General features: G+C 37.6%; 1 protein-coding gene across 1 annotated transcript in view; it reads right to left on the minus strand.

Annotated features, from left to right (window-relative positions):
- Positions 1–3,297: 3,297 nt before the first annotated feature.
- The window catches only part of LARP1B (La ribonucleoprotein 1B), a 28,298-nt gene continuing 5,978 nt past the window's right edge, over positions 3,298–25,617 (minus strand). Inside the window, exons 2-19 of the mRNA XM_088527661.1 lie at positions 23,712–23,773; positions 23,162–23,221; positions 22,218–22,386; positions 20,551–20,697; positions 18,939–19,082; positions 18,604–18,772; positions 14,668–14,812; positions 12,552–12,726; positions 11,738–11,910; positions 10,925–11,296; positions 9,378–9,501; positions 8,604–8,815; positions 7,596–7,702; positions 6,896–7,056; positions 6,330–6,474; positions 5,841–5,950; positions 5,483–5,610; positions 3,298–4,685 (exon numbers count right to left, since the gene is read on the minus strand). Coding sequence (XP_088383787.1) covers positions 4,437–4,685; positions 5,483–5,610; positions 5,841–5,950; positions 6,330–6,474; positions 6,896–7,056; positions 7,596–7,702; positions 8,604–8,815; positions 9,378–9,501; positions 10,925–11,296; positions 11,738–11,910; positions 12,552–12,726; positions 14,668–14,812; positions 18,604–18,772; positions 18,939–19,082; positions 20,551–20,697; positions 22,218–22,386; positions 23,162–23,221; positions 23,712–23,773 — 2,852 coding nt within the window. The 3' untranslated portion in view covers positions 3,298–4,436. The remainder of the gene's footprint in view (positions 4,686–5,482; positions 5,611–5,840; positions 5,951–6,329; positions 6,475–6,895; positions 7,057–7,595; positions 7,703–8,603; positions 8,816–9,377; positions 9,502–10,924; positions 11,297–11,737; positions 11,911–12,551; positions 12,727–14,667; positions 14,813–18,603; positions 18,773–18,938; positions 19,083–20,550; positions 20,698–22,217; positions 22,387–23,161; positions 23,222–23,711; positions 23,774–25,617) is intronic.

Here is a 25,617-nt window from a genome sequence, read left to right on the forward strand (position 1 = left end):
ACTGAAGAAAATAAAACTGAGTAGTAGTATGTTGCAAAGTTCATCTTGTTCATCTACTTACCATCTCACCAATGATTTAAGAGATGGCAGTCTAAAACACCCTTTAAAGCACAATGGATGTTTCTTTTTATAAAAAGTGAACCCAAATAATATGGAATACCATGAGACTCATGCATACTTCAGTGCAAGGAATAGAATCAATGGATTAATCTGAAAAGACTCATCCTTTTAACACTTCTGTCAGTCACTTTGTCAAAAATCAGTATTAAATATAATTAAAATGACAGGCTTATACTGACAACGTGTTAAAATTGATCTTTTATGAACACACTTTGCTCAACCAACACACAGGACTTGGGAGTATTTCTCATCTGCATTAGAAGCAGTAAGATGTATTTCCAGTTTCATATACTACATGTTCTCTAGAGCCAGACTCTGTGAGATCAGCTAAGAGTAGCTACTTGTTTTAACACTTCTGCCTAATTTGAATATTGCTTCCAAAAAGGTTTATGGCAGAAAACCTGGTTTTAATCCTTCATTAGAGAAAAAAACAAAAAACAAACAAAAAAACCCCACTGCTTTAATCTGACCCTACTGAATATCTACTAAGGATTACAGACCTTCCCCTGCTTGTGGGTGTACGTATCCTTTCAGCAAGGTACGTCCACTTTCCTTGGTTAAGATTTGCATCGACTCTGCAAGGTCTGACACAGCACATAACAGCAGTTGTTTCTTGGTGCTTGTGTCTTTTCATTTTTAAATAGCTTTTCTTAGTATTTTCTCCTCCTGCCCCCCAAAAAAGTCCTTTTGATTGCAGTATCCTCACTGAAAAGGTCCAGAAGGTCAAAGCTTTTTTATGGTTAGTGCTCGAGTCTCATCTTCTCACCGCTTAGAGTTTTTTTTTTCCAGGAAATAGATGCATTATGAAATGCCAAGAACTAGTGCTTTGAATATAATGGTCTTCCTGGCTCTGTTTTGTTAGGGAAAATTCTTTTCACTTTTTCAAAAAGGTGTGGCTCACAGTCTAAACCTACAACAAAGTACTAAAGTGTTTCTGACTTCAGCTCACACTCTATTTGTGCAGAAGTCCTGTGGCCTTACCTTTCTCCAGGCACTATTAGATCTCTCTGGTTGTAGTGTTATAGATGAGGTGTGTGGGCAGGGGACAGCGAAGTCACCATCCCTGTCATTTTCAGACATGAAACATAACGCCCTAGTAATAATGGAACTCAGCCCTTAAAGGCTTATTTAAATATGGAAACCAAATAATTAATGCATAAATATTCCTAGCAAATCCTTCCACTCACTTCTAATTTATGGTTTAAGGTGAATGTTTACTAATAGGTGTTTACAGATTGGTTTTAAAAGTTGCCATGTTAGTTCACATATAGGTAAGGTTTGTTTGTCTGAAAAGCTATAAACAAAACCACCAAAACAACAAACAGCACAGTCCAGAAAAGCAGCACGAAGGAAGCCCTGCATGTCCCTGCCTGCCCCTTTCCCTTTTGAAATCTTGTACATTTGTGTATTTTTCTGTAACAGAAGGCAGCAATGTTTTACTGACTTGACACATTTTCAAGGTAGCTGGGCAAAATTTATCATGCAAGCAGCTAAGACCAAAGCCCTTGGGAGGGCTAAAGGTCTGGGGGCAAGTCGGCGTCTGTCACGCTTGACCACCAGCCCTCAATTAGCGTTTGAATCAAAATTCATTTCTCTTGACTGACCGTGGCACCAAATTGAAAAACCCAGAAGTGAAATCACTGTTCTCTGGTTTTAGGTGTTTGAAGGCATAATGCCTTCCCCCTCACCCCCCTACCTTTTTCTTTAAATAAAGGGAATAAACAAAGCAAAACACCACTCCCCATCATCAGCTTGGACAATGCAAACCCAAGATGTTCCCTTCAAAGTGGTAACAGGGCTAGGATGCTTAGATTTCTTTTAAGGTGTTAATGGCAGTGCTATTTAACCCGCCCTCTGAAGTTTCTTATTACTTAGGTCATATAGCAATAAGAAGAACAACCCAGGACAATTTCGAGGGATGCCAAAGGGCTGAAGCTTGCTAAATATTTAGTGATAGACTACTCTTAAGAGTGGTGGTACTCTTAAGGGCAACAAAATGAAGGTTGGATTAACAGGACATAAAAGACACCAGAAAGGCTGCTGGAACTTCAATGCACCTTCAAATCAAAGGCAAGAGGTAGGCCAGACCCTGGGAGGGGTGTAGCCGCTTGGAGCTGTGGGCTGAAACCAGCCCATTGCTCAGCAAAACCTCTTTATTTTATTCTAAAATTGCATGTTCTCCTTCTCAGCTCAGTAGCGAAGAGCAGCAAATAACGGTGCCCTCAACCGCCTGCAAGGGCGGCCGGGGGGAGCAGCACCTGGCCCTGGGGAAGCTGCAGGGGATCCTCCTAAGCTAGAGAGACAGCAGGAAAGGTCTTCACTGCCTTTTGCCTACAGCCACATTCATTTGTAGGTTTTGCTTTGAAAATTACAGTCCCCTGTGAAAATCAGTATCCAGCAGAAAGCTGCCCCCCAAACCAAGAACGCACCGCAGCCTTCCAAGCGCCAGCTGCCCGAGGTGCCCAGGGAGCAGGAGTTGCGCGCGGCTCCGACCCGCTATTCCTCTTCACACAGCAAAGGAATTAAGTTCATAACAGAACACTTAGGGTTTGTTTTTGTATTTTTATAAAATTTGTAAAGATATCACAAAATTTCACACACATAAAGCTAAATATGCACGTTTCATTGAAAAAGTGAAAGGAAATATTTTAGATCTATTACTTGTATATACAATTTCAATCCAAATTTACACTTGCATCATTTTCTTGGATAGTAAGAGCATGGATCAAATACAGAATTGAGATGCATGACTTCAGGACCTTTAAAAGATGCTACTTAAAGCATTTGAAGCATTTGTGTGTGTTAGCTCATTTTCTGTTTGAAGAGGCCATTCCTAAAAGGCTTTTTTTTTAAATTGACTCCACACTAACAACAGGGAAGGCCATTGCTAATATATGTTCATTCACAATGCAAACATTCATAATTTGTTCCATTGAGATTCACAAGACAATGAGTGAAAAAAATAATGGACTTGATTTATAACAGCTTCTGAAATGCGATACAAATTTAGAACTCAGAATCTGGACATTCGGTCAGCTAGGACACCTTTGAGGATTAAGGCGTTGGTATTAGAGAGAACTTTAGCAAGTTAACTTCACAGTTAACTGAAGGCCTTTCTGCACACAAAGCTGAAGTTGTTATTCTTACCTACCTTTGGAAGAGATAATTTATGCACTCAGCTCTTTTGAGTTTTCTAAATCAAAGTAGATACAAGATACAAAAATCCCTGTCTTTCAGCTACAGAAATAAATTTGTATTCAAATAACTTACATTCACTGAAATTATTGTTCAGACTTATTTGAAATTGTTTACTCTTAGCTAGAGCAATTTTTAATTAGAACATCATCCAAATATTGCAAAATGAAGCAAAAATACAAGTTTAAAAGGAATAGTTTGTTTCCCTCCAAACTAAATTTTATTAGTTGAAATGGGGAAAAAAATCTTTTAAATTATACCTCTCCTGTTAGAGTACTTACAACCATAAGGAAATTCAAATCAAGAAACCTCTCAAACTGAAATTACTTTAAATATTGTTTGCTGTTTTAATAACCTGCATGAATTGCAGATACTGTATGCTAATTTAAGTGCACACAATTAACAGATCCATTTTCCCCTGTATTTTACTATTGCTTATGGTCATATTAGCCAGTACTGAAGGAAATATCTGTAAAACTATCCCAGTTATATCCATTCAAGCTCCACACTTAATAAAATATTGACTATGGAGGTACTGGAAAAAAAATAGAAATTAGTCTTTAAATAGAATCCAGAAGTGCAGTTTTATGTAGCTGCGCATTCTTGTGTACTTTTACACAGGAGATACAGTCTCTTTAAGGTTACTTATTCAGAAGCAAACCAACACATAAAGCCTTCCTTTACATTTAAAATTATATTTTATATATATATATATCTTTTTGGCTTTGATAAAATACAAATAATGGGAAAATCCGGGTAAAGAAAGCACAGTAAATAACATGGATGTATCCTACCTTTTTTTTAAGAAACATGAGCTGAAATGTAAGGCATCCCCAAGTATTTTTTGCATATGTAAGGAATGCAGTTTTTGTAAACAGAAGCTTGAGGAAAGCAATACTGAAGCCAAAGAATCTTCCCTAGGATCTTTCTGATGATCCCCAAACCAAGAACGACCCTCCCAAGGTAAGCGTTTTGGAATTCAAGCTTGTGAAAGAGGAAAATGCAATCCTTCGTCTTCCCAGATATTTTTAATTGCATATGATATTGGTGCTCCTTGAAGATCTCCACATTAAAATAGTGATGTAAAAGTTGATTTGCAAGGGCACCAGCTCATGTTAAGTCTATTTTTCTGGTATGTCCCTTTCTATTGATTTTCTGGCAAGGTTGTTCTGGCCTAGGCTGGCAATGGGCTCTTGTACAGCATTCCCACAGGTAACATTTCCCAGCGTGTGGGACTGATGGGCAGCCATGGGTTTAGCTGCAAGAAGCATTTTGGAAGAAGAAGAATTAGACTGATGTCTGCGCCGACCCACATCCTCACCTGTTGCAGCAGAGGGTCTCTTTCTACCACATTCTTCACTAATAGGAGGCTGAAAATAAACATTGGCAGCTGGTTAAGATATTTTTGAAAGACTGGGTATTTGCCTTTTCACCTATTTAAACCATCAAAAAAGGTGTTTGTGAATTAGGCCCTTTATCTGGCATGCAGCAAGTAAAGCCTCTGTGAGGACATCAACTGCCACAGTTTAGCAGAAAACAGTCAGCTGAACATTAACTATCTGCCAAGGTCATAAGCAGAGTAGTAGAGAAAGCATCTGTCTCACTAGGTGACAAAGCTGTGTTGTGAATAGAAAAATCCTCCCAAATCCACTTTTATTAGCATTTCATATTATTAAAAAACAAAGACTTTCCTGATTTTTTTTGCCAATTACTGTATTTCATTAGACGATGAAAACGGATCAACATGTTTTATGTTCTTACCACCATACCTCAGTGCCATACTTCAGTTTGCAAAATAATGTCTAGAATAAAACAACACATTTTGATCTGAATTTTTGTTTTGGATTGAGAACTGGCTGAATGGCAGAGCTTAGATGGTGTGATCAGTGGTGCAGGGCCTAGTTGCAGGCCCGTAGCTAGTGGTGAACACCAGGGTCAATGGCGGGTCCAGTGCAGTTCAACTTATTTGAGTATCAGGGACCTCATGAAGTTCAACAGAGGCAAGAATAGACTCCTGCACCTAGGGAGGAATCACACCAAGCACCAGGACTAGACCATCTCCAGAGGTCCTTTCCTTGACCATTCTGTGATCCTGTGGCATACCTGGCCTTGCTGCAATAATATTCACACAGCAAACGGTTCCTTTAAAATAGGCCTTGAAACTTACATCAACTCTGAAGTCCTCCAGTTTCTTGAACTTATTAAGGTATTCTTGTAGTTTGGGGTCAATGGCTGGAATATTGTATTGAGAGTATTTTAAGTAAGCCCAAAATTTTTCCAGTCCATATAGCTGACCTAATAACAGGAAAAAAAAAAAAAAGATTTTTCAAAATTATGAAGTTGGGTTTAATTAAATATGTTACTGTTCTCTGGTAACTACATATTTCAGAGAATTATAAGCTAAAAGAAATGTGAGGATAAAAAAGGCAAACTGACCTTGGGTGATCTTATATAACAAGCCAGTGCCAAAGACCTGTCAACTAAAATTACTATGATGCCAGCAATGACTGGCCTATGATAATTACCAGCTTCATAGTCCTTCTTTGTTTCTTCTTGGAAATCTTTGAAGATTTCTTGCCTGAATTTCTTCTCCAAGCCATAGCTGTAAAATCTAAACAAACATTCCAATCCATACCTGTAGGAACAAATAAGTACGGAAATGTTATGCACACACTTGTAATTCCTCTAGAGCATGCAAATTTTCAGCCTTACTCCTTGCATTTACTGAATGGCACAGTCTCATTCTTCCCCACCCACCCTGCTGTTGCCAGAGCCCCCGCTGGCACCCAACAGCCAAGAGCTTCACAGCTCCAGCACTTCAGCCAGAACAACCACATCTGTCTTGTCCTGCCATCGCCTGGCTCCCGTCAGCTCTCGTAACAGGTAGTAAATGCTTGATTTCAATATATGCTGCTTTCCAGGCTGAGCTATATATGTACATATGTATATATATCAACTGCACAGTCATTAGTAAGAACTCAAATGGTTCTTAGCTCCCAGTAAAAAGTTAATACCTGTAGTGTTCTTTTGCATCATCCAGAGCAAGTTGTCTGAATTCTTCATACATCTTCTTGTTAAAGTGATCTCTGAGAAAAAAGGACCAGAAACGAAAAAGTGTGTTCATTTCTTGGGACTGGCCAATTCCCAACCGTTTCCTCTCTGGAGAAAAAGAAAAAAAAAGGCAAAACAAAACATAAACTAATTTTATAAATAGATTTTTTTAATGCTTTTTCATTAGTAGTACACACACAAAATCTTCAAGTATTGCAAGTTTACAAAAATATTGTAAGAATAATTTCAGGTTTGAAATTAAGATTGATTCTTAATAAAGTAGCTCCTCTTAAGTACACTATTTGTCTAACCACAAATATTAATGAAGAAAAAGTTGTGCAAAGTGTTGAAGATTTTACTGTCAGGGCATTTCAAGTTAAATGGAAAGCAGTATTTGTAAAATATAAATATAAAATAAGTTTTATTAATCTCTCTTAAGAAAAATTAAAAATGAGGACCAATATAGAGAACACTAGTATCAGGTGATAACTTCCAGGTAAAATTTTAGAGAATGCATCTCATGTCTTACCCATTAGACATCTTCGATGATATTTGTGGTACACCTGCTGCGTAAAGCCATTTTCCTTTAACAGTTCATGGGAAGGATGCTGAAACTTTGGAAGAGAATTTGGAGTACACTCATAACCTCCTGCTAATGGAGCTGCTTCAGAAGGTGAAGCACTGGAACTGCTGAAGAGAAAAAAAAAAACATTTCTGTCTTTAAAACACTGGGTTTCTTCAGAATCAGTATTTTCAATAATTCTGCTCTACACAGGAGCTATGAGAAGATATGTGCTTGAGTTCCCAGTTATCCTTTTAAGAATGCACCTTAAGAAAATTGATCTCTACCGTTTGTGTTTCAAAAAAAAGGGCAGTTTGGGCTGTTAAACATTACTGCAATGCATGATTTTAAATGACTACTTAGAAGCAAATGAAGTTGCTAAAGTAAAACAGTAGTAACTCAATATTAATGCTGTTACATCACAGATCAAACAAAGAACGCCCCTGAGTGTCAAGTTAATTTACTTTAAATGGCCTTGTATTCTTTTCATTCTCTTGATATTGTCAGCTTCCTTCTTTGGACAGTTTTTATTTCTTCCATGGCTGTTTCTTGCTTCTGTTGTATTTACAAAACACTCACTTATTATAGTCAATTTCTCCATTAACAGTAAGAACTAACGGCCTTGCCAAAAAAAAAAAAAAACCTCTCAAAAACATTACAACATTACCTCACAGAGGAAGTTCTTGGCCTGTGGTCTCTGGAGTCCATCACCCAACCAACATGACATTCTAATGGGGGGTTTGTACTGTGTCGTGTTTTTCTTTTTCTTGGAGTCTAAGAAAAAGAAAGAAAATTATTTTCCTATCTTGACTTCACTCAATTCTCTCTCTAAAAACAAAGGTCTATATAACACTCCATGAAGTCACAAAACTCCAGCTTCATAACCTAAAGATTAATCTTATCTAACAAACTGAAAAGCTTTAGATATTACACTTTTCATCATGGACTTTTGAGAAATGTTACAGAAAAAACCCAGATACCATTTTGTAGAAATAAACAATAAGAAAGAAAAAACATGGAAAACTGAAGATAAAAAAAAACAGTTTTAAGAAATCAGAGTCATAGAATGCTTAAGGTTGGAAGGGACCTCTAGAGGTCATCTAGTCCAACCCCCCTGCACACGCAGGGTCACCTAGAGCACATGGCACAGGACTGCGTCCAAGCGGGTTTGGAAGATCTCCAGAGAAGGAGACTCCACAACCTCTCTGGGCAGCCTGTTCCAGTGCTCTGTCACCCTCACTGTTAAGAAATTTTTCCTTAAGTTCCTGTGGAACTTTTGGTGCTTCAGTTTCCAGCCGTTTCCTCTAGTTCTGTCGGTGGCCACCAGTGAAAAGAGGCCAGCACCATCCACCTCGCTGCCTCCCTTGAGGTACTTATAGACACTGATTAGATCCCCTCTCAGCCTTCTCTTCTCCAGGCTGAACAGGCCCAGCTCCCTCAGCCTCTCCTCATAGGGCAGATGTTCCAGGCCCCGGATCATCCTTGTGGCCCTGCGCTGGACTCTCTCCAGCAGTTCCACATCCCTCTTGTACCGTGGGGCCCAGAACTGGACACAATACTCCAGAAGGTGTGTTTCTTTTTTGCCTTTCCATGCCTGTCATGTTATCTGAACAGAAGAATTTTACAGGCTTACAATTTCACCCTTTGAAAACAGTTCTTAAGTCTTTTTGTTTACCTTTACATCAATGGATCTTGCCTCTTTAACAACAGGATAGAACCTAGGTGTCTTGGTGGGATCCTGCAGGCGCGGGGTGCGTGGTGTCCGTGGGGTGAATGCAGGGCGGGCACGGGGGGAAGCTGGAACTGCTGTTGGCAGCGACCGAGCCAGGGAGGCTGTGGAGGCTACTTCAACACCTCCTGCTTCGCAAGCCGGCTCAGCCATCAAATCTGTAAGCAGGAAAGGACAAAAAAGCAAGCTGTGGGAATACATAAACACAGCTGAGCCACGCCACGCATCCCCCAGAGCCTTGTCTCACTTTCAATTAATGTTTGTGAAACGCTACATCTCTCAAAGGGATTTGCTGACATTGATAATCTGGTCTATATGTATGAATCAGTATGAATTTGAAAACTTCTCCCTTTCTCTTCTTCCCATTCTTCACAGATAATACTGGTTTCTAGAAAACCATTCCCAAATACTATTTTACACACTGCAATGGCTGCTTACACACAAGACACCTGGTACTGATGCCCAGGAAGGACAAAAGGGAGGACACGCTGCCTACTGAGGCTCAGGCACAGCCTGCGAGCTGCTCAAGGGAACTTGCATCCCCTTTCTTCCAGGGCAGGGGGAACTACTGCACTGACAGAGAAACAATTTTGCAAAGAAAAAGCTCCTCAGCTGGTGACAGAACCTAAATTAAAATGCTATGAAAGGCAAAAAAGTTCAAAGATTTATAAAAGGTTTACTTATTTCTGAGATTCTGGAGATCAAATACACATTATTTACCTTTCTGTAACTTTGAGGGCACTGGAGGAACTTCTTGGTTTGGATCAGCAATTGGCTCAGGTGCAAGATTATCAAATTCTTCCTTACTAATGAGATTTAGTTTCTTAAAGTTTTCAATCTCTTGCTGAATTAGAGAAGACAAATTGTAAACACAAAGCATGATAATATCATCCATCCCGAGGAAAGGCTAATTTTGTGAGAAAGAGAAAAAGCAAGCTAGTATTCACACACAACTAACCAGATACATGGCCAAGATGGATTTCTTTCAACTTTTAAAGAAAATAGGAGGAGATCTTAGCACACAACTTTAAAAAGCTGGCATAAACAATATATTATACAACACTCTAATACAATTATACCATCAAATGGCAAAGTGGAAGCAGATGAGGCCATCTATATGTGGTTTTTTCATAGAAGACTGAGATCATGCCCCTTGCCAAGCCTCAAAACACCTTCCTTCTGCAGTGAGCATGCCACAGAAGATGCTACCAATTTCAGAGAACAGAAGGACATGGCTCATTTCATTCCTCAGCCAACATCAGCAGAAAAGACAGTACATGTAAATAAAGTCCTCTTCCCGCATGCTGTTTTTCTTGGGAAACTTCCTTTGTAGCAAAAACTCCATGTTGTGGATTGTACCTTTACGTTTCTTGTCCCTATTCTCATCATTCCTCTGTTTGCTCCTTTGTGCACTCACACATTCCATTATCCTTCAAGCGACTTTCCCTTTTTTCCCTACAACCTACTGTTGTCCTTGGGCACAAAGTCCCTTCCCCAGAGCACTCGCTGCTTAGTGTTGTGCTTGTATACGCGTAGTACATTCAAGTGATGGAGCTGCTGTCCAAAAAAAATGCCACTCTGAGTTCACTTGCACCGCAGACATTATTTTTACTAAACCAAGAGCACTAAGTGACAGGACTTTAGAATTTGCAGCCCCATACCTACAAAGTGCTGAAGTTTACCAATCTGCTGCCAATTTTACAGCTGCTTGGTATAAAGATCACATAAAGGTGTTAATCTCTTAGAGGCTCGAGAGCCTTAAAGTTACAGGTCTATATACAGTCTAGGAATGAAAAGGATTTCTATAATAAAACAAGATGTGCAATCTGAAATTTCATATACTCACAGAGCTATAATTCTGACAAACTACAAGGTGAACAAAACCTGAAAATAACACAGTGTTTTTAAAGAAATTTATCTTCCTCTCTTTGAATCTTATTCCCAAAATATGGCCCCTTTCTGATGTCAGGGATTTACTGGGATGCCTGACAGGGATGTCAGGCAAACACTATTAAACAAGCTATTCATAGAACATAAATATTCACTAGTTTTGGCCCAAGTCCGTACAGGATGAAATCTTGCTAGTTCTACTTTCAACTGCCTACAATATCAACAATAAAGAAAACTCAACAGACATGTAAATTCAACTACTGCCAACTTTCTTTCAAAAATTTGTAGCAAACAAATACATACAAGATAACTGAAGTTAATTTTAGAATACTTTTGGACATCGTTTTAAAGCATGGTTTAAGGTCAGAAATAATTACCTTCATAGTAGTGTCACTTTCATTTTGCTCCATCCACAGATCCTGTTCATAATAGTATAAACCATCATTAATAACTTTAGCAAGTTCTGATGTAATTTTTGCACGGGATACGTGGTTGCCAGTTCGATCACCACCAGGATGTTTTCTCATATATGGTGGTGTCTGTGTTACAATCAAAATCTTGTTTATGTCCTGATCATCAATTTCATAATCTGAATCACTGTCTGACCAATCAGTAAACTTATTCTTACGACCTTGAATTTGTTCCATCTCTTCGTCAAACAAAAAATCAAGTTCCTCTTGTTCTTGTTCTTCTAAAGGCGGGGGTGGCTGTTGTTGATTTGGTGTTTGACTAGGTACAGGAGCAGATTCCTACATAAGACAAATGGGGATGCATTTTACATTTGATTTGGATAGTGGAATTACCCAAACGGGAGACAAAGAGAATTTTATAGGACATTCCCAATAAATGAAGGTATCATTAAAAATCATATAACCACTTTCAAATGCTTACTTAGCTTATAAAGGAGTAAATTATGGTTCTAAGTAATATGGTTCTAAGAAAAAAGATGTAGTTCCCTTTTCACTTTAGAGAGTCTTGGATCAGGACTTTAAATACACTTAGTTTTCCTAAAACAGGATAGAATGAGGACTGAACTTACATAACATACATGATATTGCATTATCAAGCACTAGAGATATTACGGCGTGAAAGACATTTTACAGTATATCCCAAAAGCAGGCACGCAATAAAAAAAAGCATTTTTTAAAAATTTAAACACGAACACATAATGGAAAGCTGTTTGATTTTACCTTGGTTTTGACCATGGATGGACGATGTCTCTTTTTCACTTCTATCCAAGGTTCAGAGTCCAAATCGGGCAAACTTGCAGACAATCCTTTAGATATTGTCTGAAAATTACTTGTGTCAGTGTTTTCCTTTGGATTTAGCGGGCTTCCCATCCTTGGAGAACTTGGTGCAGACTCTAACATCGGGAAACAGCAGATCAGTTCCTCTTTCTACTGCCCCATTTTTTTCCTATAGGTGAAACTACCATTCTCCTACCTCCATGGTTCAGTGTAACTTTGATCAGCAGATTTTCTTTCTCCACATCATCCTCCAACTCTATGGAAGGAGCCTAAGTAAACCTACATTCTTCCCATCTATTTCTATTTCACACAGATTTTTATTTATTTATTTATTAAGATTCGCTTGCTAAGGATCATCAGCAGGCAAATCCATCTCCCTATTAATAACGTGAATGAAATCCCCATCCAAAACCAGGATGCAGCAAATAGAGGGTTAACTTTCAGCTGCCATCAAAATGAACACAATTTTATGACTAACTTAAACACAACTAACGATATTAACAATAATAATAAAGGATTGTAATCTGTCATATCTTATTCTGGAAAATGCTCACAGCCGTGACACATAAAAGATATTTTTATCTACTGTCATATCAGCCACATGAAACTGGCAATTGCAAGGCTGGCAAGCACTAGAAGGTGCTATCAACTGAATAAACCATAACCAAGTGTACAGCGTGTGCTAGGAAATATGTATCATGAACATAATTTCCTAAGTTAGATACACAGCCTTAAACTTATAAAATAAACCCTTTACCGGTATGTGAACCAAAAATTTGGCCTGGTATGAATTCTGGACAATTGATGAGCTGAGAAAAGTCAGTCCGTGGCAGATTACGTGGAGGAGGACCTGGAATAGGCCACTTTTCTGGATCAACCCTTCTCCTTATCTTCTGATCCACAATTTCAACCTCTGTACTGTCCTGTAGGGCCTGCATGATAAGCAGATTGTAACTTTAAAAGGATACCTATCCAGCACCATTCTTTCCACAGACACAAGATAATAATCTCTTTACACAGTAATTCAGAAAGGAATTTGAATCTCTGTGCTTGTTTCCCCAAATCATTCCCTGTTCTTAATACTACAGGTATAGTATGAAGACATCATCCCAGGACATCACCCATTCAAAAATTCTTCACCGGATCAAGTATCACCTCCCCCTCTCAATTATCAATCTCTTCCTTGTGTCAGGGAACCAAACCCCCTTTCCTTGCCTTCCTATCCATATTGCTGCCTCTCAAATCAAACATCAACCCCTCCTTTTCCTAACTCTGCTTTCTTCTAAAGCAGGCTAGCAGCCTCAGCGTGAGGATTCATCCTGTCTGATCGATACAGAAAGATCCTCAGACACTCCACATTGGGACATGCCAAAGATCATAGGGACAAAGAAGAGTTCATCCTTCCTTGGAGCAAAGCTTTGCTAACTAGACAGCATGCGAGGACTTTTAGTCTAGTAAGGATACCCGCATTTCTGAAGTAGCAAGTGAAGCATTATTTCAAAAAGAAAGATATTTTAGGCTCTTAGATAAGGAGGAAACAATAAGTTTCACTGTCAAAAATGAAAATTGTTTGGCCTTTCTGGAAGACTTCATAGGGATAATTGGGCATAAAACCTAACATGCACTCAGATGTGTCTTAAACATGCACTTATGCCTAGGAGCGGTCCAAGACTTGGGTTTCTCAGAAAGGTGTTTTGGGGGGAGTAGCTCCCCCTTGCCAGGGTGCCACTGCTGACAGAAGCTGCTGCTTCCACTAAGCACAACCTGGGGTACAAGTCCAAAGGGTGGTTACTGCCCTCAGGAGGAACATGACTTCAGCTGAACAACAGAGATTTTTTCTTACAGAACATTAGTGCAAATGCATACAAACATATACTTTTTTTTTTTCTTTCGTTGTCTCATCTAGGCTGCTATAAACAGCTAACTGTATTGCCTATTCCGGGTATTGTTAATCAGTGCTTCCAGTGTTCCTTAACCCAGCATAACTGGGTAACAACAAGGCATCTTAATGAGTCCCTGGTTCCCCCAAATATCTTCAGCTGTATCCAAACGTAACAAATTGTGACCCTATTGTGCCCAAATAGGCCACATACAAAACCAACAGTAAAGGATCAGGGGAGCACACATTAAGTAAGTGAGAAAGCTTTACTGTTTTACAATAGGATATTGCACAGTCATAGAATGCTTAAGGTTGGAAGGGACCTCTAGAGGTCATCTAGTCCAACCCCCCTGCACACACAGGGTCACCTAGAGCACGTGGCACAGGACTGCGTCCAAGCGGACCTTGAAGATCTCCAGAGAAGGAGACTCCACAACCTCTCTGGGCAGCCTGTTCCAGGGCTCTGTCACCCTCACTGTTAAGAAATTTTTCCTTAAGTTCCTGTGGAACTTTTGATGCTTCAGTTTCCAGCCATTTCCTCTAGTTCTGTCAGTGGCCACCACTGAAGAGAGGCCAGCACCATGCACCTCGCTGCCTCCCTTGAGGTACTTATAGACACAGATCAGTTCTCCTCTCAGCCTTCTCTTCTCCAGGCTGAACAGGCCCAGCTCTCTCAGTCTCTCCTCAGTCAAAAACCAGTCAAAGACAGAAAAAAAGCCTAACTGTCTCCCACCCACCACATCAGCCCTCGAGCTCCCTTTTGCAGCCTCAATTGCCAAATGTTTAGGAAAAGTGCTTCCTGTAACGTTCTGCCCACAGCTCCAGTAAAATGGGCAGAAATCCATCAGAAAAAGAAAAAGAAAAACTTCTCAATTTATAATCTATTTACTGGGTTCTTGTCATTGCAAATCTATTTTCTTGACTCATCGATTGAAGTGACAGCACAAAATTATACTAAGCAAATTTCTACCAACATGCTTTTGAATTATTTTACCTCCAAAATGAGTGTAGCATTTGTAGTCAAAGCTTGCACCCGATGGAATCCAGCAATCAATGAAACGGGCAAAAATCCTTGATGGTCCATCTTTCTCCTCAGAAAGAAGTCTCTTTCCAGATTTTCTATGCTGAAATAGTACTCACTGGAGAGAGAAATACACAAACATGAGCCTACTAAAAGTTGGAGAAGATCCTAAAATAGTAATCTACATATTCCTTGTTAAAGCTTTCCATTTAAACTGAACATATTTTGTTATCAACAAACATGTTCTTTCAACAGGTTTGTTATTGCAGAAAAGAGTTACAGAACAGCATGCATGCTCAGCATGTTCTGAGTCATTTATGATCCAGTATCAACATTTGTATATATGAACAAAGAAAATCCACGCTCAGTTTTTCTTTCACCTCTCACCAATTTTCTACTTACATGAGCAGAAGGAAACAATATTCTCTGAGCCTCCATATAAATGGAGGACAACTATTGCTGGCAGTCAGGGTATAAGTTATTTCACACGTAATAGTATCAGTGTATCTTCATCTTCAGCTAAATCCTTCCTTTTCCCAGTTTTCAGTACATTAGAAGGACTGAACATCCTACCTGAGCTTGGCAGCTCGTATGCATTTTGAATCATACTTAAAACATACTTAAGAGAAAATGAGAAAACAAAAATACCTAATTTTATAATCTTCATAAAACTCATCCAAAACAGACAATAGTTCATGGAGAAAGGTAAAGAATAAAAATAAAACAGAACAAAAAAAACAAGATATCTAGCAGTTAAAGAGAAGATGCACAAGGATCACTTCAAGAATGTGAAAATACCACAGAATGACAGAGATGAGGGATAAAGAAGAAACAGCAACTCCAGTCTTCTTAAACAATGAAATTGAAGTTACAGGAAGGCAAATCTCAAACAATGAAGTTGCTGTATGAAATGATTCTGGTGTCAAAATGTTTTGTACTAACTCAAGCAAAACAGAAAGAAATTCAAATCCAGATCTGTCATAAAAAGCAACAAAACCAGAAGACATCCTATGAAAAGGAATGGAAAAACAATTTGATTATGATGACTAAAAATTAGGCCTTTCAAAGTTTGTACATTGTACCATAAGTCTGCATATTAAATCTACGTAATATTACTCCTTGTCAGGTTCAGAGAAACATAGGCAGTAAGGAATTTAATGAAGGTTAATTAAAGTTCCATGGCAAAGAAATAGATGCAGTGCATAAGAGAGCATTTAAATGCTGAGGAAATAAAGACATGCAAATATAAATGAAGTTAAATATAAATTTTAAAGTATAAAAAGCTAAGAGTCTCCACCGAAATTAAGCTCAAGGACAAAGCTATCAAAAGGTGAGCACTGGGATGTCATCATGACCCAAGGGAAAAGCTTGATACTTTTTGTCTCTAAAACTTTCAGTAGCTAAACAAATTTGAAGCAAAAACTCTCTACAAGAAATACTCAGCCCCAAAACAGAACTATTACAAAAGCCTCCAAGCTGGACAATAAGATGTATAACAAATGAAACCGCTCCCTGTAAATTGGAGCAACCAGAGAAGAGAATAAGCCTTTCAGAAAGTTAAATTCCTATTCAGAGCTAAGTAAACTGATCAGTGAAGCGACCATGCACAAAGAGGAGACGGGTTTCTTTCCGGAATACTCTACACACTATTCTGGAATGCTACGTGTCTCTTCCTCTCCCCATCTAGACGACAAACAAGCACAAACGCCACGTACCAGCACTTCACTAATGTGACCTCTACAGTTATTCAGTAAAGGTAAAATCTTGTAATAATTCACTTATTTAAACACTCCACAAACGGGAATGGATAATGACTGAGCTTGACTCAAACAGCCTCACCTGATGTCTGTCACTCTAGAAAAAGGAATTTGAAAGACAATTTATGAAAAATTAAGACAATGCACAAGTTTGTTCCACTTAAAGGGACAGAATGGAAGCCTCTCTGGTTTATTTTCTTTCCCATTTTTCCTTTTTTTTTTTTTAAATAAAATTTTTTTTTTTTAATACTAATTTTTTTTAATACTAATTGATGCAAACTTGAATGCACAACTAGAGTTTTTCTTTGTTTTTTTTTTAAGAAGATGAGTTCCACCGAGTTCTATAGTGTATCTTAGAAACTGCAGAGTTCCTAAGCACTGACACACTTTTCAGGCAACTATTTCAAACTTTAATTAACAGCACTGAAAATATTTTTAAGTGTAATACAAATATTCCTTTTTCCTCACACATCAAGCATGTTCTTGGGACAGTTTGACAGTATCTTGCTTACTGTAATTACAGATCGACTCTGTTGGATGCAGTTTCTGAGATTTTCCCTATTAAGCTGGCAAACAGTTCTAAAATCCATCAATACACCAGGACTCAGCATGATCTTACTCCTCTAACATACCCTCATTTATCTTGAGCTCCGTAAAGAACTCCAAGAGCTAGTAGTGCAGCTTTATTTGGTATATACTTTCTTCTTTGGCGTACTCACTTCAAAAATTCATAACTAAATTATGAAAGACAGACCATGTCCTTCAAAAGCTAGTAATAGACAACTGATGAAAAAAATGGTTTCCCATCACTTTCTAATGTGATAAAAAAAATTAATAGATAACAGAACCATATACTTCTTAAAAGATATCTATAAAAATTTCAAAGTTAGGCCCTAAACCTCCTCAAGAATCTCTCTCATGAAAACCAAACTCCACAATCCAAGTGGTCTTAGGAGTCTCCAGCAGATAAGCAACCAATGACTCTGGTTAACCAGCCATACCAAGTCTTTTATTGACACCTGCCAGCCTCTTGTTGCTAAAATAAAATACAAATATAATGACAAGTCAGATGTGACCAAAGCTGTAACTGACATTTTCTCAGCAGAGGGGGACATCATCATGTCCTACCTTAGAAGCTCTGGATTCTACACTGCATGCCCAGAAATCTGGCCAACAGTGGAGTGGCTGTGCTCCTCCCTCACTTGTCTGAGGACAGTGCAGGCCGAATATCCTGACATGGGAGTACATGTCCACTGTCAGGTCTCATAGGGGCCTGGCAGTAAGAGTAACAAAAAAGACTGCAATAGAAGTTTTGAAGTTGATAGCCACATGCCAGATACTTTCTGCCCTTAAAGAGGCTTTTTTCTTCCTTTTGCGTCAACTGTAACAAAAGAAGCAAGAATAAAATAATCAAGTTGCTTTATGGAATACAAGGGCAATAAAACACCACCACAAAGGCATCACAGAAATGCCACTGCAAGTACAGAAGATGAAACATCTGCCTGTGGTGGAAACTGTCTTTTTAAAATGAGCTAATGGGTTCCAGGACCTTTTTGACATGCCTTGTGGTGACAATCAGTCTTCTAGGTGTTTTCTCATTCCTTAATGGTGTACAAAAGAAAGTAAATATTTCAGATTATTGAAAAAAATCAAGTATCATTGCAAAACTTTTATCTTTCAGTTAGATGTTTCAGGTGAAGCACTCTGAAAACATAAACTAACAAGACTTCTCAAAGTGAAATTGAGATCAAATAAGGGAAGCCTCTAGCTACATTACCATGAGAAGAGCCTTACAGGCAAACAGACTAACAGTACTGAAAAACACAAGCATATGCAAATCTCAGCCACATGACAACAAAAAAAGAGGGCTAGGCACCATAAATAAAGCAGGTATATGAATTAGAGCCGGACTACAGTACAAGATGCAGAACACCCTCCTTAAAATGTCTGCTTCCCAAATATCCAGTTTTTCCATGTCCATAGTGAATAAATTCAAACAGATGTATACTGGTAATGGCTGAATCAAAAAGTTAAATTGAAGTGTCTTAATCTTCATCAGTATATGGGTGATAAGGATTAAACACTCTTTGAAATAAGTTATTTTACCTTAAATGGATCTGTAACATGTACGTACATTAAGCAACCTACTTACATTTGACGTTTAATATATTCTTTGAGAAGTGCTTCATCCACAGAATACATCTGCACTCCTGTCCCATCATCATAGTAATACATCATACTAGTGTTAAGCTCAGGTTGAAATGGTCGGTCAGTTCTTTCACCATATAGTTCCTGATAACCAACTGAATATTCAAAGTTTACTTCAAAATAGAGAAGAAAATAGAAAAAGAATGATGAAACACCTTGAAGTTCAGCATACAAATATTTTAGATACAAAGTACACACTGCTACTAGTGTTGGAGACAACTGTAAACCTTAATATTGAACAGTTGCAAATTTTTGCTAAACATCTACTTCTTTGCATACTTCTAGGGTTTCCTCTGCCTCGTCCTCTTCCTCTTCCTCGACCTCTTCCCCTTCCTCTGGAGGATCCACGCACACTGCCACCCTCACTTCTTACGCTGCACACTTCATCATGATCATCTCTCTTGTCTCTATCACGACGCCAATCTTTTAAGACAAAAAAGCATAATACTTGCAATCATAATTAAATATCACAGTATAACTCATCTCGCATTTATTCCTAGGTATTAACCATAAAACACTGTATAGAAAAGCATACATCTCTACTTTTTTGGATTCTCATAAAGGCTGAAAGAAATTACACTACAGAATATACTATTAGCCTCAAAGAACCCCTCATGGGGAATTCTGCTGTATTTAAGCCTGAAACAAGTTTCTTATTTAAACTATCCATGTTTCCAAGAGGCAGTAGAGGTTTTAGACTCTCTCATGCTGGAACTCATCTTGAAGCAAAACAGCCTTGAGGCAAAGTTCATTCTATGTATTTGCATCCGTTTGACCATGGAGTTCCTGAGAAATATATTCTGGAGAAAAGTGATATACTAGTAAAACACTCAAATTTCCTTTCTCTTTTTCATATGTCCAGATCAAATCCCTGTATGAATATTCCCCAAATAGTATCAAAACAAATCTGATTTCAATAGTGTCTAGCACCAATTCTGCTGAGCAAACACTTAAAATTGTTAATGCATATTATGATGAAATGAAACTGAAATGAAACTGAAACGCAAATATATAAACCAAAGAGTTACACTAAGACTTCTGCCTTCTAACAAACATAATTCGGAACATGCAAGGATGTTATTTTATCATACAGAATTATTCAGTTATTAAGCAGAACCGGCTGTTGCCCATTTCCCCCTCAGCTGTGCTAGTGATTATTTTGGTAGGGCCACACTGGGAAACAAGACCCACAACTGACAGAGTTGGTCTGATTTAGAAGAAAAAACAATCTGTAGAATTTGCCAAAGCAAAATTCTAAGTGAAGTTCCAAAAGCAATTGTGCTGGTAGCAACAAGCTGTGGGAAAAGGTGTAGAGCAGAACAAGACTGACATGTTACAAAGGCTTTACCAGACTTTCTGCACTGCGTAACTGTGGCCCAGGACTCAGTGGGTAGCTATGAGGAGAAAAATACAAAGCTCCAGTTCAGAGCAAGGGCACACACTGTCAAGACAGACCATTCCTGAGCTCAGTTACTCAGCAGAATCAAAGATCAAGATGTTCCAACTCTGATGAATTTGCTAAGAGGTTCAAAAAACTCTAAGCATATAAACAAAGCTTTCTAATGGAACGTTTATTTATTAAATTACAAATCAATTTATTTATTTTAATATGTTGGTCATTGGCAAATCCTGACACCAGCTCTTCTAGTGCTGGCAAAGTCAAGTTCCATCATGAACAGCCAAACTACTGCCTACTCATGTGATACTATCCATGGGGGTGGTGGAACAAGGAGGGAAGAGCATCCTAGCACTTCAAACACATCTGGCCCCTACTGTTGCTTTGTTTGAGCTGATGCTAACGTTCAACCAACAAGTTACCATAAGTAAGAATATTCAACCAACAAGTTGACATTTGCCATAAGAAGAACCAAAGAGACTGGAAGCTACTTACTTCTCACGTCATTACGTCTGTTGTTATGAGATATTATTAATTTGTTTGATTCCAGCTGAGATCGCGAATTAGTTCGAGAGCCTGGTCTTTCTTGACTATCTGGCTTTACATCATCCAAATGAAGCGGCACCCATTTCTGCTTGTTACCTTAAAACATTAGAATATTGTTTTCAACTGTAGTGTTAATTAAGGATTCAACTGCTTACAAGATTCTACAAAATTTACCTTCTAAAACTAGTAAGTTTATATGCAAAAGTTTGGAAACATCAAAAAACCCAAAGTCTTAAAATACCATAATAAACTAAACAATAAATGCAGCAACCAAGAACTTCTCAAAATGAAAGAAACTTTACCTGATCTTTATAGCTTTACACACAATGAACATAAGCTTTTCTTTTTTAATGCATTTTCAAATGCAAGCTCCACTACTTGGCATTTACAGCCAACGTAAGTTTTATACATACATAAATATATGTTTTACATATATATGTTTTATTTATATATTATTGTGTGTATAAACAATACACATATATATCACAGTTTTATATGTATATAGAGTAGCTATATATATATATATATATAGTGAATTGGTTCCTTAAATAATCTCACGTCTTGTATATGAAATGAAAAGGTGAAAACCAATATACCAGGTTAGCCGCTAAAATAAAGATTTCAATCACAGACCATTAATACCATTTAGTGGTACAATATTTTTATCACAGAATAAAATTATTCATGTAATAAATTCATAAATTCAAGGAGTAAATTCATTCACATGTAACTTTTTTTTTCTGCTGTAGGCTTACTAGAAGCTTAATGATACAGCTTGCTGTTCTATACTTGATAACTTGATAATTTTTTGGGGGGGGGTGTCACACTTTTGTAGTAATTGAATATATTTTTAAAAAATGCATAAAATGTGTTAGCAACAGTGTGTAGGAAAAAAAAACATCTTATACTCCTGAACTGTTTTACTTGGAAATTTCAAATCTGATGGAAAAAAAAAAAGTTACATTAAGCAATAAAAGATTTTTCTTAAAAAAGAATATATAAAATAATAATAAATGTAAACAATGAAGATCTTTAGTACCCAAAGAGACATGGGCAGAGAAACATGAACCAAACAGCTAATGACAGCTGTATCTTAAACTATCCAGCCTCAAGTTCACTGATCAAGTAATATATGAAGTTTGAATCTTATTTTTATGACAGATTAAATAAGGAGGAAATGAAAAAAAGTTTAGTTTAAGAGATTTCTTTGATGTGCAAGATATCAGTAAAATATTAAAATAAAAATGATAAAGTAACAAAAATATGCTTAAAAAAAACCAACTTGAATGCAGTGCAATTTCTTCAGCAGAATAGAGAGGCATGAGGCAGTAATGGTTTGAATTATAATGCTAAAATTTTCCCAAGTTTGTCCATCAGAACTCTGCATCATATCAGTATGATGTGGGCTGCTCTTTCCCCTAACTTCCTATTTGAGTAAACAACACTCAAAACCTGAGAAATGAAGCTGGTTTTAAGCTTTCTAATACAGAATAAAATATCCTGTTATCACGTACATAAAAAAAAGGGACCAAAAAGTTCCATCAAGTCTTTCAACTGAAATCACTGCAGCTGGATGGCAACCACAGCACAGCACTGTACACAGCCTCCCAACTCACCTTTTTTCCTTTGGTTATTAGTTTGAGTTTCATCTTCACTAATACTGTCTCCTGGACCATCTGGTTTTGTCTCCAGGTTCTCCTGGATTTCATTATTGCTTTTTTTATCAGATTTCTCCTCCTTTTCTTTTCTGTTTATTGGCTTCTTACTGTGGTTTATGGTCTTACTCTGCAAAAGATGCTGATAATTACTTCTGATTGTATTGCTGATGATGGCAAAAGTTACAAAGTTCCTCTACCTATTAATATGCTTTGCCTTTATTATTGGCTCTGCTCAGAATCTTCAAGAGGCTGAGGTTTCAAAATGGTGCTGCTTTTAAAGTCTCATTTTAAATACCTCTACTTTCTATTTTCTATTGTTCTGCAAGAGTTTGAAAATAATTCTTCAGGTATTGCCTTTATTAAAAAAAAAATAGCATAGAAGAGGTAAAAGATATATTAAGGACTGATCACTTGAGATAAGGTGAAAGAAGAGAATTTGAAGGAGATAAAGATCCAGACGGGGGGAAAGAGGAATTGGGCTGGGGTAAGGATAACTCCTAACATAGCTTTGCACTAAGCACTCCAAACCACAGGAGTGCAGCCTGTTCACAATCCCAAAGGTTCCTGGCCCTGTAGTCTATGCATAAAGTCCCCAAAGAGTGGAAATTGGAAGCACAAGTTCTACAATACTGGAATAAAAACTCCACATTTTTATCTACACATCTGTAAACACCAGTTCTGGTAAACATGTGTGTGTTTGGGGAAAAGAAGAGAGGAGTGTAGAATATTCTCAAATCAATACATAGACCTATATTTTGAGTTACCAGCAGTGTTTCTGCAGAAATCCTAGAGTACCCAGAGTGCACTCCTGGGAGAACTGGACTAAGCAAAAAAGCCAGTGTGATTGGGGGAGATACACACATATATATACTTACGTATATATATGAAGTAAGTATACTTACTTCATTGTTTGCTATTTCACTTGGTGTTGGCCAGTTTGTGATATCATTGAAATCGCCAGCCTGCAAAGATGATTAATAGTGTACATCAGTTACTATATTTAATTATTTTTCAAGTATAGATCATGTCTGTCATGACTTATGGCAAAACTCTGCTTCTTAACAGAACTGCTAGAAATAGCAGTTTAAAAAACTGACAAATACAAGAGAAATCAGATACAGCATCATTCTAAAAAGAAAGTTATCTGTAGAAACAACTATTCATCGTATTTATATCCAAAGTAAGGTCCAATGCAACAATAATAGGTCTGAACACAGACTTACTTCAACTCTCATTAACTTCAAAACAACTTCCTAACTTTTAAAAAATGTCACCTGCTTACCACAGTCAATGTTTACAACCAGAAATATTCCTTTGAAACTCTTTTGTTTTCCTACCACATTATCAGCATAGTTATACAGCCATTCAGATTAACATCTTAGATTAATTTGGGTCTCTAACACAACAGTCTGGTAATTCAGAGCTAGACATCCTTTTCTGGCAAATACAAACCTTGCTGCATTTCCTTGTCTGAGGTTTCCCCGCTTTTATAATGTTAGTAGAATTCTCTAGTTCTGAAAAGGAAGAAAAATATTTTCAGAAAAAAATAATGCCATTGCATTAAAAAAAAAAAAAAAGGAAAGCAGACTAACAGTTCTGTTCAACTAACACATAATACAATGGCACTTTTGTGATCTCTGTATTGAAGCCATTGAACATTAATTAACACTGAAGTCAATTACTGCAAGAATATTTCAACATAATAACTTTATACTACATAAAGTTGAAAACTTCATATTCAACATATGCATGTATCTTCAAAAACAGATATCTAAGACACACTGTATTTAAGTATTTGTTCTGCTGAAAGTGAAAACTATCTCAAAATGCTGGTATTTTAACCTAAAAATTAACAAAAATAATGAGGACCTAAAACATGTACGAAGGAGTTGCCCTATAAAAAACTACATATAGAATTCAGCATTAATTTAGGAAACCTATCAATAAACAACCTGACCTGAACTCTTTATGATCTAGTGTGACCTTCTGAATAACAGACACCATTGCATTTCAACTAGTAATATTTTCAAGGAATTAAAGAAATACTTGAAGAGAACTGCTTCTCTCATATTTAACAATGTTATTTGGTTCAAGCATCTTGGGTCAACTATCCTTATCTTTATAGGGGGAAGAAAAGAGGGAGGAGAAAAAAAAAAAAAAAAAAAAAAAAAAAAAACACCACAACTATTTCAAGTTACTCTTTTCAAGCCATGGGCAATTACTCTTTTGTACAGGAAGCTGAATCCACCTTTTTTTTTTATTTTGTATATTTGTCTAATAGTATTTTAGGTTTTGTAGCAGGACTTCTCCCCAGAAGGCAAACAAACAACTACAACAACAAAGCAAAATACAAGAAAACTACCTAATATCAAGCCTTTTTTTTTTTTCTTCTTCTCTTGAAGACATTAATTTAGATTTGAGAGAGGTTAATCCACCTTTCAATTTCCCCTGGTTGTTCCCCAACTCCTGGAGTTCCCCTGGAGTTTCCCCAATTCCTAGAGCAGCTGTCTTAGTTGTGTTTTGTTAGTGTTGTGTTTTCCATAATGCAGATTTTCACATGGAGAAACAGCCAGAGCTCTTCCTGGAAAACCTCTTATTCCATATCTTATTGAAAGATTAAAATGGTGGACATGACTAAAATCGCTAGTGAATCATTATTATTATTATTTCACACAGGGATAACATCACCTCCTTATCTCCTCCGCATCCAGTGCCTTCAGGATGTCCTTATCACAGCTTCACACTGGGAGCTCCACCCTGGTGCCCTCGAGCCACCCCTGCTGCTTCCCGAATGGCCTGGGCCACGAGCATGAGCTGGTGCACAGATCACATTTTACTGGAAGCTCTGTTAATACAGCTGACACAATCTATGTACAAAATGCGTGCATTCAGTTCACCCGGGTGCCCGGATCTACCTGCCACCTTTGCCGCACCATCAGCCAGCATTATAGGGTTTTTTTCTCCAAATGGATCCCCATAGAATCCTTAAAAAACAAAACTCTTCTTCCTTATTATTCATTCTTCATTGATTTTAGATTGAGAGTTTTCAGTGTGCTTATTTGAATACATATTGACTCTACAATACTGATTTTGGTGTTATTCATTCAACGGTTATCTGTCTTAAGAGAGAAACAGGTGCAGACATGAGGTATCAAACTACTTTTTACCTTTTCCCAACAACAAAAGTGTGCACTGTCTGTTAGGATAAACTACCTATACAATTGGTCTTCCGATATCCTGCAAACAGACATCTCTATTAAGCTATTATTGAGAGCCCCATTTCCATTTCCCAGCAATGGCACTGAAATCGCTACTGAAGGGCTGCTTTACCAAAGCTCCCACGCCACATGGTACTAGG

This window comes from Tinamus guttatus, unplaced genomic scaffold (genome assembly GCF_059628265.1).
Source record: "Tinamus guttatus ecotype Peru unplaced genomic scaffold, ASM5962826v1 Tinamus_guttatus_pri_ptg000288l, whole genome shotgun sequence".
Lineage (NCBI taxonomy): Eukaryota > Metazoa > Chordata > Aves > Tinamiformes > Tinamidae > Tinamus > Tinamus guttatus.